This window comes from Phascolarctos cinereus, unplaced genomic scaffold (genome assembly GCF_003287225.1).
Source record: "Phascolarctos cinereus isolate Bilbo 61053 unplaced genomic scaffold, phaCin_HiC Scaffold_726;HRSCAF=1367, whole genome shotgun sequence".
In the NCBI taxonomy this organism is placed as follows: Eukaryota; Metazoa; Chordata; class Mammalia; order Diprotodontia; family Phascolarctidae; genus Phascolarctos; species Phascolarctos cinereus.
The window spans coordinates 82,750,441-82,768,302 of record NW_027556098.1 but is presented as its reverse complement, the minus strand read 5'-3'; the positions used below and the strand labels follow the sequence as shown (position 1 = coordinate 82,768,302).

Here is a 17,862-nt window from a genome sequence, read left to right as displayed (position 1 = left end):
TTGGTTTTTCTACATGATAAATTAGTATTACATGCACTTTTGATTTGAATGTAGAAATGGACTTGGGGTATTAAAAGTCATCAGTTATTGTATTTTTCTTGATTCAACTTCTCTTGGTAAATGTGAAAGCAGATATGAAACCACAGTCATTTTGCTGTGAGCTGTTCTTTGAGATATTCAGTATGAACTGCATGCCCTTTCTTTGAGATTCCTGAAGTTAAAATGCCCCAGGCCTATACTATAGTGGCATGACTTGGCACTTTCAATTCAAATGTAGCATCTTTTATCGGGTAAACTTGGATATTTAGATGACCTTTACAACTGCACATTCCACCTTGTCCAAAATTCACAGGATCTCATTTGAAGCACTTGTGGAAATGTTAGAATTTCTTTCATGCAGAATCCCATTTTCATGAAATTTGAAAGATAAAAAACTGCCTTCACTGTACACATGAACTTACCATAATTTTTATTACTCTTCTGCCTAGCTTTTGATGAATGTTGCTTTGCATCTTATCCACAGATATATTGTATAACCAAAAAAAAGGGGGGGGAAGAGCGGGAGAGTGAGAGAGAGAGAGAGAGAGAGAGAGAGAGAGAGAGAGAGAGAGAGAGAGGGAATTTTACTTTTATTCTTTCTGGGTATTTTTTTCTTTATAACCATTCTGCATAGATGGAAACTTCATCCTCTATTCATCAGAGTTTGTGATTTCAGACTCCTCTTCAGACAGGCCATGTAATGGAAAATGATAGAATCATAAACCAAATCATGAAATAGGGTGAATGCCTAGTGAATGAATGAATATCACATTTCACTTTGCAGTTGGGCCTAGTTATTTAAATGTCTCTATGTTCAAGGAACATATTAAAGAAACAGAAGTAAAAATCTCTACAGTAATTGTGCAAAATAATTTTCATCTAGACTGAAGTAAGAGTGAAATGGTAATTGGCTTTGTAATCATGAGTTTTGTGGTTTTGTTGCACTATTATTTTACAAATACTTATTTTAAAATTCAGGTAGCCAGGGCAGTTAACACCAGACAGTGTATGTGCAAATACTTTTGCTCGAAATATAATTTTACAGGTGTTTAGGGTAATGGTAGATTTATTAACCATTGCTACAAACTCAAAAATGATTAGTGTGTTAATAAGTGTCTCTACAGATTGCTTTCTTGAATCACATATTCATGTTTCACATACTTAACAGTCCTTCTGGGAAGTCAGGAATCATGCGCATCATTAACTTACATAACAATATCTTGATGAATTACTCCTTAAGGTTATACAAACTTTCCCTTTATTTTATATAACAGACTGACTTTTTTTAATGCTGTGATGCAGACAAGGAGAGAGAGATCCTTGGAAATGCAGCTAATTCTATCTAGACTATGTGAAATGGTGATAAACATGCCTTCTCTGGGAGATGAGTGATGTACATCACATTGATGCCATAACTTCAAAGCCAGGCCATAAATTGACCTTGAAGTGGATGGTAGTTGATGATAACAACTAAGGAATAAAGACTGAATTTCCCAGCCTCACTACCAATAATCTTTGTTGTATTTTCCAATAATTTATTTGATCATCAACATTTGATCTAACTACGGGCTGTAGTGGTTTGTCTCTTGAAAACACAGAAATGCAACACTTTTATGATCCATTAATCCTCATGTGAATGAATTTGGAATCATTTTACATATTTTTTTAAATTTCTTCTCTTCCCAAAGGGTAGAAGGGACTATAAGAGTCTCAATTACTTACCACTTGCTGTAGAATAATGAAACATTGTATGTTGTCGCTACCTTCTAAATACTCAGTCCCATTCTGATACCACAGGAAGAATAAAAGAAGGAAACTCAATTTCTATGAATTTAAGAGTTCCAAAGAATTTGTGTAACCTAAGTAACATGAATTTTTTTTCAGTCAATTCAGAAGCATAAAAGTAACTATTTCTCTTTTCTCTTTTTGAATGCCAAACTAATTTTCTGTTTAAAAGTGAACACATTAGATGATATTTAAATTATAACCATGTTGTTGTTGTTGTTGTGTGTTGTTGTTGTGTGTGTATGTATTTTCTTTTTCATTTTAACCAGCCTCTTATACCTAGAAGTCCTACAAGCAGTGTTGCCACGCCTTCCAGCACCATCAGCACACCCACTAAAAGGGACAGCTCCGCTCTTCAGGACCTCTACATACCCCCTCCTCCAGCAGAACCCTACATCCCCAGGTATAGAACTGAGATACTGTGCTTTGTTATGCAGCCTCTGACTCACATCAGCCACTTAGGAACAAGCACGAGTCTTTGCTAGGATTCTTTCCCTTGAATGCTTTCCTCCCAATATAAACAATATAAACAGATTCTAGAACAATATAAAAAGATTCTAGAACATTCTTGCATCCCACTCACGATATTGACATGTATCTGTGACACATAACAATAATAATCCAAGCTCCATGGCCAGAATGCTCCAGACTCCTAAATTATTTTGAAGGCTTTTTTTAAAAATGTAATAGAGAACATTTATAACCTCATGTATATTTGTGGAAGAGAGGCTGTGGGACATAGGCATTTGAATTTTCTTACCTTTATACATCTAAAATTTCTATTGCCTTTTGATAGGTAGAAAGACTTAAATAAAGTGAGGTTAGAGCACAATAGCATTGATTTTTAAATGTATTTTCTAAACCAACAGATCTTTCCTCCATTTCACTTCCAGACTCCTGCTTCAAATTCCTGACATGTCTGGAAGAGTGTAGCTTTTCTGCTGTGATCCATTCTGTCCTGAAGCATTCTGATATTCAACCTGGTGGAATGCTGCAGTGCAGAAAACACAGGGAAGGCTTAATACTGAATGGGAATAATTGACAGCAGTTGCAAGAATTTGCTTCCATTTTTAAAAATTAGCTCTATAGCACCTCAAAAACTCAATCAGGCAATGATTTCAAATCTTTTTTTTTCAAATGATAAATCTAATACTTAATGTTTCCAGTATATATGAGTTGACATGTCATACAGTAAATTAAGTCTCTGTATTCTTTGACTTGTTATACCTGGATACATCAGGGATGTTTGATGTGTGTATGTGTTAATAGTACATTCTATAAGTGACTATATTTAATATTTTGGTATTACATTGCTAAATTCAGTAGACATCTATTATTATAATATTCCCTTTGAATTCACTTAATTTTGAGACTCTGTTACATCTGGAACATATTCTAATTCTTTATTTGTAAGATTAAACATGGGCATCAGTGACTTGGGAATTTAACACTATTGACTAGACTCAATAACTTTCTTTACAAAATCACTGAATATCAGAATGGAAAGAGACCTTAGTGGCTGTTTTCTTAAGCCACACTTATTCAATTATCATGTATACATCCTCCCCAAATGATCATCTAGACTTCCCTTGAAAACTTGCATTAAAATATAAGCCATTACCTCTTGAGTCAGCCTATTCCATTTTTGGATAGCTCTGATTGTTAGAAAGTTTTTCCTTATATCTAACCCAAATCTCTGTACTTTCTACCCATTGATCCCAATTTTGCCCTGTGCGGCTGATCAAAATAAGGCAAATATCTCTTCCACAATGTAACATTACAAATATTATAGGACAGTTATCTGTCCCCCTATCCCTTTGTGTTTTCTCTTCTTCTAACAAAATATTCCAAAGTCCCATTACCCAGCTCTCATATATCATGGTCTTTGGTCCCATAACCATGCTAGTTACTCTTGTTTGTCAATATCTTTCTTTAAATGTGTCACCCAAAATTGAACATTGCAGTACTGACCTGATTTGGGACTATGTTTTCCTATATCCTAGACACTGATTTTCTTAATGCAATCTTAAATTACTTTAGCATTTTTGCTATTATGTCTCATTGTTAACTCAAATTGAGGTAGAACAATTATAGAATCTTTTTCACATGGACCATAATCATGTGAACTAAGTTTTTACCTAAATGTATAGCTTAACATTTACCTATGTTGAATTTTATCTTATTATGTTGGTCCATTCTATCCTACCAAAGTCTTTTATTTTTGCTCCTGACTGTCATAGAAAAAGCCAGCTTTACTCTACCAGCTTCCTATCATCTATGTATTAATTAAACATAACTTCATCCATGTCAGTGATAGAAATGTTAAATAATGCAAGGGCAAGGACAAATTCCTGGGAAACTCTACCATGATGTTCCTTCGAAGTTGACAATGAACCATTAATGGTTATTCTTTGGGTTCGGTCATTCAACCATTTTTGAATCTATACAATTGTGCCACATCTCTCCATCTTGTCCAAAAGGATAACATGAAACACTTTGTTGGATACTTTGCTGAAATCTAGGTAATCTTTATACAGCATTTCTCTGATTTATAGTCAAGTAACCTGTCCATAAAGAAGTTGTCTGGCATTACCTTTTCATGATAAAGCTATACTGACTCTTAGTAATTATCATTTCCCTTTATCAATATTTACAGGTCAACAATTTGATATGTTTACAATTCTTTGAGTCATCGAAGTCAAATCCATTGTGTGTAGTTTGAAGAATCTGTTAGCTTCCCTTTTTCTCCTGAAAATCAGGAGTTTGGCCTTCTTAGATGTGATGGTACTTCTTCCATCCTCTAGGATCTTTCAGAAATCATTGACAGTTACCCAACAATGATTCTCCCAGTTATTTTGGTTCCCCAGAATGTAGTTCTAGAACAGAGTAGAACTCATCACTACAAATAAGGTGGCTTCATCTTCCTACTAACACCATTTTTGTTCTGTTCTTTCCAATACAAATGAGATCTAAATTATTGTGGCTTCTCTTTGTCCATTATCAACTACCCACTAATCAGTAGCTCTATTCCTTCTTTAATTTCTTTTTTTGATAACTAAGTAGCTTAATAAAAATAACCTTCTCATCTAACTTAATAAAGCCTCCTTTTTTGTCCAAAGCACCCTTCATCAAACTCAGCTCATGCTAAACATTAGCACTTATCATTCTTACAGGACAATGCCACACTTCTTTTATCCATCCGTTGTTATGTTGGCCAATGAATTTCATCTGTTTTCACAGTGATCTTTTTCAATTGCTCTCCCTTTTCTTTCTAAACAGAATTGCTTTTGTTTTCATCTTTAGAATTTCTTGAACATCATATTCTTCTAAAGAAGACTTCCTCTATAGAATTTTAGTCTGTAGGATACCAAGTATTGTTCCTCAGAAACCTTTTAATTTGCTGTCCAAAAACTAAGGTACATGTTAGACTCTTCTTAGCTTTCTTCTACTCTCTCCTGAATTCCAAAATGGAGATGTCATTCTAAAGTTCTTATCTTTTCTGCTTCAGCAACCAGTTTCTCCTTGATAGCAAGTTCAAGGTTTGAATAAAATGTCTACTTGTTCCTTTGTCCATCTTTGAAAGGATAAAATATCATCGAAGCAGGCTAAGAATCTATTCATTATTCTACTTTTGATGAAGAGCTCCAAATGTCCAGATTATCAATATCCCTCATCTTTACTATATAATGTCTCCATTCTAGACTTGTATTCTGTTTTCTGAAGTAAGTGTGTGTGAGTGTGTGTTTCCTTTAGACCAAAGGAATTGTAAGATGTTATAATAACAATATTACCTTTTTTATCTTCCACTGATTTATATTTTCTGCCATACTTCCTCCTTCAGATTCATGTATTCCCTCACATGAATATAGCTTCCTAAGGTACAATACTATTCTGCAAGTACCATCTCTTTATTCTGTTCTTCAATAAAGTATAGCCTTCCAGTTCACATTGTAGGACTGAGTTCTATCTCGCCATGTCTTAGTGATGACTGTGAGGTCAAATTTGCTTCCTTGCATTTGGATCTTTGAGTGTAAATCATTTGTTATCCACATTTTGGGAATTTTCATATAAACATCTAAAGCCATGGGTACTATCCTGGCTCCTATTTTGAATTTCTTTCTTCTTTTAATTTGTGACCATCTCTACTATCATTCTTCCAAATATTGTAGTGGCTTCTCACTATAGTATCTAATACCTTGGCAACTACGCATGCTCAGTTTCTCATTTTTTTATGTTTCCTGTTTTCTCCCTTGAATTAAAATTTGCTAAATTCCATACAAATACACACACACACACGTATGGAATTTTGCAAATATATATATAGAAAGAGATGTACATATATACATATATGTACATATATGTATACATATGCATATATATACACACACATACATCTTTAGCCGCCCAAAGTAAGTACATTCCATTCTGAGCTAAAAGCCTATCATTTCTATATTTTGGTACCTAGATATATAATTTCACATTGAAGTCAAGTGTACATGAACATTTATGCCCATTTGAAACATTAATTTCATTTTTTATTTCATGAAAAGGCATTAGATGTTGTAGAACATTGTACAATAAGGAATAATGAAAGTGTGTGATTCAAATTTGAAGTGGATTATCTTTTCTTGTTTGTTTTTCTTAGCTTTAACTGAAACTAGGAATGATAATTTACAGAGCCCATATTCGCCAAATGAATAATTCTAAGGAATTAAGTAATCAGCACTAAATAAAACGAATCTGTGTAAAAAAAATCAATCCCTTTCTAATGTGACAGAATTTTTCTTATTTTGCCCCGTTCTTCCCAGGTAGCAACAAAGTGGGCTTTCTGTATACTTCCTTATTAGATAGGAGATATTTCTAACCAATGAAAACATGAGTTGATACTGCTAGGTTGTATGGAGGTGATGAAGCTATGAGTGAGAATGGAATAATATTCATAGTGAGAGTACAGTGTGAGGCATTTCTCATGAAAAATATCAAGAACTAGCCAGGGGGATCATATGGATCATATGGATCCATACATTAGTAGAATTCCTTAAAATAACATACTTCTCTCCAAAATGGATATTCACCACCTTTGATAAGATATAAAGGTTTTTAAAATTCAGTATTAAAAGAAATTAAAGTTATCATAGTCCTCGGATAAAAATGAATTGGAGAAACACATTTGTAATCCAGGTTAGGTGGAATCATTTTGGTGTGACTGCTGTGCTTCTAACATTTATCCCAGGAAAAGATAAGCACATTTGTGTTGTTTTGGTTTCTCTTAAATGGCAAACATTTGACTCATTCATGATGACCTGGATTATAAAGCATATTTCTAGAATCATAAAATGCAATTTTCCCATTCTATTTATACTTTATGCCTACATGCAAATTCATGTAAGCATAAAAATAAAATGCATGACTTTGGTCATTGCCAAATTCCTTGTTCATGATACCATTTGAAACATGCGTGATTCATATTTGGACAACTGTGAATTTAATTACTGTTGTCTTATTTCTTCTGTTTCTATTGTTAAATGATGAAGAAGTAGAGCTAGAATACTGTTGTCACTAATGCATTAAAAGAGTGACGATAGAGAGAGAGAGAGAGAGAGAGAGAGAGAGAGAGAGAGAGAGAGAGAGAGAGAGAGAGAGAGAGAGAGAGAGAGAGAGAGTGTAACTGAAGTACTATTGTCATCATGGTTTGCTCTAGACCAGCTGGACAGAAGAAAAATGGGAGGTGTCTAGAAAACAAAGAATGAGCCTGCAATTTAATTGACAGTTAAGGTTCCCTGACGATCTGAGCTTCTTCCTTTTTACTTTTTTTGTAGTTTTTCCACTCTCCTTGAATCAATTTATGATGAACCATCTCAAGATGGAAACAACCATGGTTCATGGTCTTCCTTCTTATTAGACAGGTAGTAGATCATAATTATTTGATTTCTTCCACATAATGTGGTTATAGAATTAAGATGTTGTGAGTTAGCTATAACATACCTTTCAGTTCCATTTGATTCAGCTGTGCATGTAGGGATATTAAAGTCTGAATCATAGAATCTAAGAGTGAGGAGGGCCCTAAAAGGTCATCTAATACTGCCTGACCCCAAATTGTAGAGGGGGAATTCTACCACCCTTTACAGTATCCCTCCCCGAATTGTCATGTTCAGTCTCTTTTCAAAAACCTGCAATGATGACACCCCATCATAGACCATTCCATAGACTTCTCTGATTGTTAAGAAATTCTTCTCTATATTGAATTAAATCTTCCTGAATCCTCCAGTGATTGATCTTAGTTATATCCCTTGGAATCCAGAAGAATGAATCTAATCATTTTTGCACATGAAATTCTTTCAAATATATGAAATAGCATACCTTCCCTAAGTCTACGTTTCTGTTAAGTTAGATAATCCCATTTCCTTCAGCTGATCCTTGTATTTCATAGCTTCAAATTCCTTCGTTATCATAGCCACCCTTCTCTGAATCAATCCCACCTTTTTAAAATAATTCATTCCAAAATGATCATCAAAATTGAATGCAATACTCAATATGTGGTGTGACCAGGGAAAAGTACAGTGGGACCATCACTTCTCTTGCTATTGAAATTAGACTTTTATTGCTAATATAAACTACAATCACATTAGCTTTATGGCTGCCACACAGATAAACAACTCTTATAGGACTTGCAAACCACTATAATCTCCAGGTCAATTTCACTTGAACTCTTGCCTAGCTGCATCAACCCCAAACTGGTTACTAGTGAAATTGAGTTCTTGAGCCATGTAGTGGAATTTATATGCTCATCTATAGATAAGCAAATGCCTGAATGTAGAGAATTTTTTTTTATGAACACTTAAAGTCAGTTGAAATATTAGTACTCTCTAAATGAGAGCTATGTGGGAGATACATAGCAGTTTGCCCAAGATTCATGGTAAGGAAAATAAATAAAATAATTATCTGTGCTTTCTGATACTTCTAAGATTCAAGAACTTTTCTTGATTAATCTGAAAGACCTAAAAAGGCAGAGCAAATTCCTATTTATTAAAAATAATGGCTCACAGTTGTATTGGACCTAAATGGTGCCAAGAAGTTTTTTTTTCCCCAAACCTGGGCAGTATTGATATGTACTGGGTCAGTAGACCTCCCTAACTACATATCTGAAGATTTCTGTAATCTTGATGTGGCCTCAGATTTGAGCATTAAACAAACTTCCTATATATGTAGTATAATAAGAATTAATTTAAACAGCTGATTTCAACAACCTCTTTTTACCATTCAAAACATATTTAGACATGTTTTTAGCTCTCAAACTTTATAATATGAAATGTCACCATCTCATCCTTGTGTCATTCACTCATGTCAGTGTTTGGGATTCATTACATAAAGTATCGTAGAGATGTTCCTAAAATTATACCTTTCTGCTATTTTCATCTATTGTCTCTTGTTCTAACTACTGGAACAAAGTAACACAAATATTATCCATCTTCTATGTAATATTCCCTCAAATACTAGAAGACAACCATTGTGTTACCTTCCTACCACTATCCATGCTCCCTGCCAATCTTCTCTCCTCCAAATTAAATATTCCTAGTTCATTTAGCTAATGCATAGTTTCAAGTCCCCTCACCATCTTCTTCACACTTTTCTGGATGTATTGCATTTTGTCAATGTACTCCCTAAAATGTGGCATCCAGAACTTAATGCAATGCTGCAAAAGTGGTCTCACCAAGGCCAAGCAGATGAAGATAGTTAGCCCCTCTCACTCTGGACACTATGTCTTTTTTATGTATCCTAGAATAGCATCAGATTTTTGGCTGCCACATTACACTATTGGCTTGTATTGAGTTTATAATCCACTAAAGCCCCAAAGTCTTATTATCCCACCTCTAGGTCCCCTATCCTGTACTCATGAAGTCTATTTTTCAAACCCATTAGGACTTTATATTTATCCCTATTAAATTTCATCTTATTATCTTCCACTCATCTATTGAGATCTTTGAGCATTCTGATTTTGTCATTCCTCACATTAGTTATCCTTCTCAGCTTCATGTCATCTACTAATTTGATAAACATGTCACTTCTACCTTTACCTAAGACAATGATTAAAGTATAGAATAGAGGAGGGCTAATAACGGAATTCTGCACTGCTCCTCTGGTGTCTTTCCTCTAAGCTGCCAACAAAATCATCTTTTTCATTCAATTAGTTTCAAATCTACCTAACAGTATTGTCATCCAGTCTATATCTACCCATCTTGTCCACAAGGAAACATGAGATTCTTAATCAGATGGCTTCCTGAAATCTATGTTTATATCATTCCTCTAATATGCTTTCTAATAACCCTGTCAGGAAAAGATAATGAGGTTATTTGGCTCAATGTGATGAACATTTCCCTTTAAAAAATGCTTCATAAGTCATCACTTCGAAAATATATTCTAGAACTATACCAGAAATCAAATCTTCCTAAATCAACCAACTGAAACTTGGAATAATACACCTTCTTCCCCTTTCAAGAATTGAAATATCTTCCCATTTCCAGTTCTGTGGCCCTTCTCTCACTTTCTACTGTTTTTCAAGTGAGGAAAGACATATTTAATACTAAAGAAGTTTAGATGGTACCTTATTTAATTATTCTCAAAAATCACATTACCCATCAACATGGTTGTTAATATGCTCCTAGAAATCTCCTTTAAATAAAATAATAGGAATGTAAGTGGGACTGAATCTGGGTCACAACTGGCAGAACTATAGAGTTATAGCTAAAGATTTTAAACTATGCTAACACTGGTTTTAAAGGGTTTTTTTTAGTTTCCTGATCATAATAGCATATTCTTATGTCCTAAAAATGTCACTTGCTGTGTATAGAGGAAGATAAAGGAGTATAGGAACAGGCATGATAAGTTCTGAGTTCTAATTCCAGTTCTATTACCTTCTAACAGAAATTGGAGCAAATTATTTTACTCACTATGCTTCAGATTCCTCCACTACAAAATTACTATACTTGCCCTACCTACCTAATGAGGCTGTTTTGAGTATTAGAGAACGTATATGAAAGGATTCTGAAAATTGTGAAGCACTATATAAATGAAAGATGTTTTTATTGTTATTTCTCTTTCTCTCCACTCCTTTCACCTTCTTTCTGCTCTTTTCCAAATCTCCTTTTCATTCTCCCTCCTTACCATCCCAGGGATGAAAAAGGAAACCTTCCTTGTGATGATCTCAGTAGGCACCTAGTGGGCAAGCCAGTGCATAAGGGATCCGAATCTCCAAATTCATTTCTTGACCAGGAATATCGGAAGCGATTTAATGTTGTTGAAGAAGATGCTGTTTTATATTGCTATGAATATGATAAAGGAAGATCAAGCAGTCAAGGAAGAAGAGAAAGCACTCCAACTTATGGTAATTTTTTTTTATTCTCTCTAAATTTTAGTAGGCATGGTCCAGCTGGCATTCATCTCAGACTCAATGAAAACATTGACTTTAGGTTTTTGGACAACTTTTGATGAGGTAGATGGTTTATCTGTACATATTTAATTGATCTGTTGTTGATTTTATTTTCTTTTGTCAGACATCATTTATTCTACCAAGTGAGAAAAACATGAGTTATAATTGAAATGATGAGCTTATTAATAGTTCCCAAAAGCACCTATTTTCCATTAGCAGAAATATGTGTAGTTAGACATATGTTGTTGAATCTAGGATTTTCTCAGCATCTTATATAGCATTTGATTGTGTCAGGAGGTCCAAAATTGGAGCAATTCAAGATTTCATCTATTTTGAATTCTTTTTTTAAGGAACCCATTAAATGTGCAAAGAGGAATGTAATTGTTCACACTTTTTGCTTTTTTTTGAAGAAATGTTATCAAAGAGCTTAAGATTTGCCTTTTATTCACTCATATGAGTATTGAGGGCCTACTATGTGCCTGATCTTAAACTAAATCGTAGACACATGTCTACTCTTTCATAACTGTTCCAAGATTAGCTAAAAATTATTGAAATTGAGGTGAATGTTTAGAGAAAATGTGTAATAATTAAATAAGAAATGAGTTGTCCAGTACTTAGAGAAATTCTCACTTTCTTGAGCATTCCTACTCTATGTCTCAAGGATGTTATGGTCCTTTTTTGAGATACTTGAGAAAAACCTAAAACTGGCATCATTCAAATAACACATAACACGTATGACTTTTTTTTTCTTAAAACAGAATGACATGTCACAAAAGATATTTAGAACTGCAAAAGGAAATAGAAGAACCTATTAAAGATATAGTAAATTCTTTGATTTTATACCCTTTTGGGGGCTGCTTAATGAGTAAGAAAACTAAGGAATCTTAGGGACAGCAAAGCTGTCCCTAAGAGATGGAAAGGAGCAATACTAATATTTTTTTTAACTTCTGAAGCCAATATAAAAGGAAACACATTGAAGTTTTTGTGGAATTTGCTAGAACATAGCTTTGTTTTAGTATTCCCAATTTCAAAATTATTTACTCAAAAAAGAGCTCAGCAGAAATGTTTGGGGGATCAAAATATAGTTTTGAGCCTGAGATTTTCTTGAAATCTTAGAGCAATGATAACATAATTCATGGATTTATTTTAAATGTGTTAGTAAAGAATTCTATCTACCTGTCAGGGATATGTCTTTTAGACCGTTTTCCCAAAAAGATGATTGTATCATGTTCTGTGATGCTGTGCTATGTCACTTTCTAAGAAGAGTCAGGATTTGACATGTACTCTTCAAAAAAACAAAACTTCACCTCCCTTGTACTGTTTTATTAAAGTTTATAAACCATCTCATATTGGCCATAAATTAAAAATACACAGTTTTAAAATGTACATTTTAGGCTACTAAAGTTTAAAGCTGCACCAAGACTTTTGGGACATCTCACAATTTTTTTTTTTCCAACTACAGATCCCAAAGTGAGCAATAGTTACATTTCCCCTCCTGCTCTGAGGAATTCCATCCTTATGGTTCTATATCTTTTTCTCCCTCCACCCACCCACAGACATACATCTTGACCCACCCAGTAAGATCGCCAGTAAGGGGAAGGATCACAAGGTTCAATCCTCCAGTAAGTCACCACACTGGGAGCAATAGTTATTGAACCTGTGTAAGGGAGAGATTCTCATGAGCCCATATCCTGACAATAAGTATAAGATTCCTTCGAGATGAAGGCATTGACATTTGCAATCTGACTGTTAGCATTTATCCTCTTTTCTCTTTGTGCCCCTAAAAATCTCTCCAGACCAGGGCTCTAGCCACACCGGAGGATGCCTAGACCTTCCATAAGAGCTACAGGCCTACTTGCGGTGAACATTATCTTCTTGGCTCTGGCTGACAGAAACCTTGGTTGCTGCTTTTTGCTGTCTTCAGCATAGACACAATCAGACACCAAGTTCCCCACTTGCCCTTAAGTTTTCCCAATTGTCCTAATCACAGTAACATTCTATACAGGGTGCCCCAAAGCTATTAAAGCTTAATAATGCACTAAGACTTTTGGGACTCCCTGTACTATGATTAGCTATGAACATTTAGCTATGCAATCATCCTTTATCTTCACTTTCTTATCCATCTTGAGCCTTTTCTCATTCAATTTGATTATACAACCATTGATTAAGTGAATGCTAAAATGGTATTGTTGTTTGTGGAATCAAAATTCAAAAAAGACAGATTGTATCCTAAAGGAGCTTGCATCCTAATGGGAGAGTGAGGAGGAGGGAAGACATATACACAAATGACTGTTAAAAAAAGAATGAAATAAATAGAAAGGAGAGGCCAAAATTCCTAAAGACTGAAGACAAATTTCATGAGGAAAAGATCACTATTTATAAGATGTTCAGGCCAACTTGAGTGTATATAATATTATAATTCTGCTGATTGTAACGATTTGGCCAGTAACATCAAAATCCTTTTGACTTTTCCCCTTTGCTCATTTGACCAGCTTGATGATTCCTGCATTTTCTCCATAATTCCCTTTCTCTCTCCATAGTATAATCTTGAATCACCTGGAATCAATGATTTACTCCTTCTTTACAATTTGCTAGGTTAATCTCATCCTCTCTCATCCATACTAATTGTTCTCAAAGCTATCCCTACTTGCCAGAGCTACTCTCTTGGCTGAGAAATTAATTTAGGTCATTCCAATGGAAAGTAGTTGTGCACACACCACCCTGTATCCAAGCATAGCTGGGGAACCTAAAATTATTTTTCACTAACCCCCACTTGGTCTTACACTCCTGCTAGACCTTACCCAGTCGACAGTGCCTTACCTTCAAAGCTGAGGGTAAGAGAAACCAAGCTGGTCTTAACATCTTTATCACGATGCATTTAAAAGACATAAAGTACATACAGAGTCCTCAAAAATCTTGATCCTATATACGATGTTGTCTAAAGAGATGGAACTGGGTTTAACTTCAAGCAAGTGCAAAGTCAAGAGGCAAACAGCATGATTCACAAAAAAATTCTACCCAAATTATAACAGCAAATCCTTCTGTCTCATAATATATCTCAGAATCACAGTATATCTCAGAATCAAATATATACAGCAAATAGCTGCATGTCTAAATAAACTGATTGGTAGATATTATCTTTATTAATATCAATATTTTCCCATAAGGTCTTTCTTGTGCTAATTTTGATTCATATTATCATTGTGCACTGAGGCTGCTAGGTTGCACAGTAGATAGAGTACTAGGCCTGCCTGGGGTCAGGAAGATTCATCTTCCTAAATTCAAATCTGGTCTTAGACAGTTCTAGCTGTGTGACACTGGGCAAGCCACTTAACTCCGTTTCCTCATCTGTAAAATGAGCTGGAGAAGGAAATGGTAAATTGCTCCAGTATCTTTGCCAAGAAAACCCCAAACAGAGCCATGAAGAGTCGAACAAGACTGAAAAACAACAAACAACAAATCTTTGTTCTTTATATTGAATTTTGAAATTTTTTCCTATGTATTTCTATTCCTAAAAGGAAACATGGGGAAAGAGCTAGAAAGTCAGCTTCCCAAAGCAGGAAAACCTGGGTTCAAGTTTTATTTTTAACATACATTGACCATTCGATCACAGGCAAGTTACTTAACTCCTTACTGCCCTGGCCAACTCCAATAATACTGTAAGTTGCAGAGTAATGCCAGTCTCCATTGGTAGAGATAGTTTCTTTTACCACTGAAATCACAGATCTAGTTCAAAGGGTCCTTCTCTTTATAGTCTCATCAAATATAAGTAATATATTCTTAAAGTTGTTAGACTGCTGCAACATTATGCTGAGTAACTTTTATGGCAGTTAGATGGCATTGTCGATAGAGACCTGGGACTAGAATAGAGAAGGCTTGTGTTCTAGTCCAGCTTCAGATACTAATTAGCTGTGCAACCCTAGTCAAGTCACTTAATCCCTAAATTTCCTCAACTATAAAATGGGAGTGATTAATAACAGCATATACCTCCCAGGGTTTTTGCAAGGATCAAATGAGATAATATATGTAAATCATTTAGAATAATGCCTGAAACATAATGATCAATTAATAATTGCTTATATTTGGAAGAGGGAAATCCATTTATACCTGAGAGCAGCACAGTGTGAGGGACAAGGTGAAACTCTGATGGGATCTTGAAATCTTAGTTAATGATTTAACTAGAAATAGTATTAAGTGATAGTTAAGATGTCACCCCTTCATTTTAGAGCACTTAAAACATCAGGTGGGCCCCATCAAGTAGGTGACGATGACAGAAAAATCTGGTGTACATATAAGTCATGACAAGAAAAGTGCTAAAGAGGACTGCCAAAACTTAATTGTAAGAAAGGCTCCAAAGTGAGGCTTAACTTAATTGTTAACTGTTTTACCCACTTGATTCAGCCAATGATTCAAAATGAAGTCTATCCCTGCTTCCCCTTTACTCTGCTATTCACAACCAGTCTTTCATGAGATATGATAAATTGAAGAGGCAGTACAATACAGTGACTTAAAATCGGATTTTCAATCTTACTTGATTTCAAATCTTACTTGAACTCAATAAGTGTCACTTACTACCCATGAGACCTTTGGCAAGTCACTTAGCCTCTCAGGGTCTCAATTTTCACTTCTATAAAAAATATTGGACTTGTATTCATCAAACAGGGGATTTGATGGCTTCTAAGGCCCCTTCCAGGACTAAATCCATGATCCTATGAATATTCTCTGAGCACAATCATGCCATTTTTTAATCCTTTTCCTGCAGCTTACTCTGCCCCAGCTCTACTTTAGGTAGAACCTCCAGGCTAAAGTCAGACAAACCTAAAGTTTTATAAGAGAAAGAGGGAGTATGACAGATTCCCTAGGATTCAAGCCTCTTTTCATACCTGTGTTATATATCTTAGATGCCATCAGAGGCCATCCAGATTCTCAGTGAAAAGTATGAGAGAATTTGTTTTTAAATATGAAAGTATGAGAGAGATCTATTTAAGGACACTTTTCTGTTAGGTTTTCTATAAACAGGGACCCCATGAAATGGACCAGCAGCAAACAAATTTCTTGAGGATAGCCATACATTTTGGTGTTATGTTAACAAGGATCTGCATCTGCATTCTAAGTAATCAAAGACTGAAATTAAAATTGCTCTGTGATGCTGAAAAAACATGAAGGGTCATCCAAATGACCCTTGTAGCAAATGTGGAACGTATATGTCTGACAGTTTATACCCAAGTGACTAGAATGAACCTAAATTTAAGCACAGAGTTTATTCATTTCCCCTTAAGGAAAAAAAAAATGTTACACAACATTCCTTGAAGTATCATAGACATTTTAACTTGGGTTTGGTAAATTTGTTAGAAATTCAGAAAGAAAATAGTGGTTTTATAGTATTTCCCTTTCCAGTAATAATGGGCTCCATCCTTTCCATTAATTCTTTGGTAGTAAGTTAGGCTCTTAGAGGTACTGCCTAGTAGACCCTTTAGTATACTACAAGGTGCATAACAATAGATCCAATGGTTCAAGTGATTGCTTTACTCACAGGAAAACACCAAGAATCTGATTCAGGGGTCCTGATCTATACTCCTTTTAAGAGCTTATGCTCAAGTCAAACTGAATTGCACATTCCCCACATCTATGCTTTTGTTTGAGCTGTCCTCTACACCCAAAATGCCTCTCTGGGTATTGAAATCATATCCACCCTTTATGGCCCAATTCAATTCATGAAACCTCTTTCATGAAACATTTCCCCAATCCTCCCATTTGGCCATGTACTTCTCACGTGCACTTACATTTTGTCTTTATCTTATGCTACTTTCTAGACTGAAAGCTCCCTGAAGACAAGGACTTAGTCTTATTTAAAATAGGTGTTTAATAAATTTTAGTTAAATGAATGAATGAATAATCAGACTGGTGAAAGCAGAATCAATTATGAAAAGATATTCCCTAAATGTATACTTCATAACACTAAAGCTATATGCAAAGTTTGACTCTTCAACACAAAATATTTCTCTGACCCTACAAATAAGTCATCTATACAAATCTATGAAGAAGTTAAAAAAGTAATGCAAGTAGAGGATGTGTGATCCAAATTCTTATACTGAATTTTTAAGCCTATTTCATCTATAATTATCCTGTCAACACCTTTCTAACCAACATGCTAAAGGGACATAGAAAAATACCTGCACTGGCTTTATCGTAGATTATAGGTCATAAGTCAGTATGTGATGGGGTAGAACATTCCAGAAGTATCAAAACACACAGTTTTGTAAGGTTTTCTTTCCTTTACCTCCTCCTGAAAAAGTAACCAAAATGAAAAACTATCTTGGTTAATTCCTTCCTAAAATGTTTGCTAACATGTGGGCATAGATGAAAGCCAGGACAGATGGGTACAAAGCTGACACAAAGCAATGCCTAAGGGTAATTACTAATGGCATACCATACCCACCGGGAATATGTTCCTTTCTTACCTCTTTCCACCTCCATTTTCTCTGTCATCCAGTCTCTTTCATGACTCCCTCTTCTTACTTCAACCTGTTTTGAGTCTTCTCCCTTGAAACATTTTCTGTTTTTTCTTTCTTCCACATCTACACCTGCGGCTTTTTAGTAGGACCCAGTGG

General features: G+C 35.0%; 1 protein-coding gene across 10 annotated transcripts in view; it reads left to right on the top strand.

The window, feature by feature from the left end:
* Nucleotides 1–17,862, top strand: part of CNKSR2 (connector enhancer of kinase suppressor of Ras 2) — a 333,138-nt gene that overhangs the window by 197,810 nt on the left and 117,466 nt on the right. For 5 of the 10 annotated variants that reach the window (XM_078146630.1, XM_078146627.1, XM_078146628.1 and 2 more), the window contains 3 exons: nt 2,094–2,227; nt 7,644–7,730; nt 10,995–11,206. In XM_078146630.1, coding sequence (XP_078002756.1) covers nt 2,094–2,227; nt 7,644–7,730; nt 10,995–11,206 — 433 coding nt within the window. The remainder of the gene's footprint in view (nt 1–2,093; nt 2,228–7,643; nt 7,731–10,994; nt 11,207–17,862) is intronic. The other 5 variants (XM_078146629.1, XM_020989906.2, XM_020989905.2 and 2 more) reach the window with 1 other exon arrangement.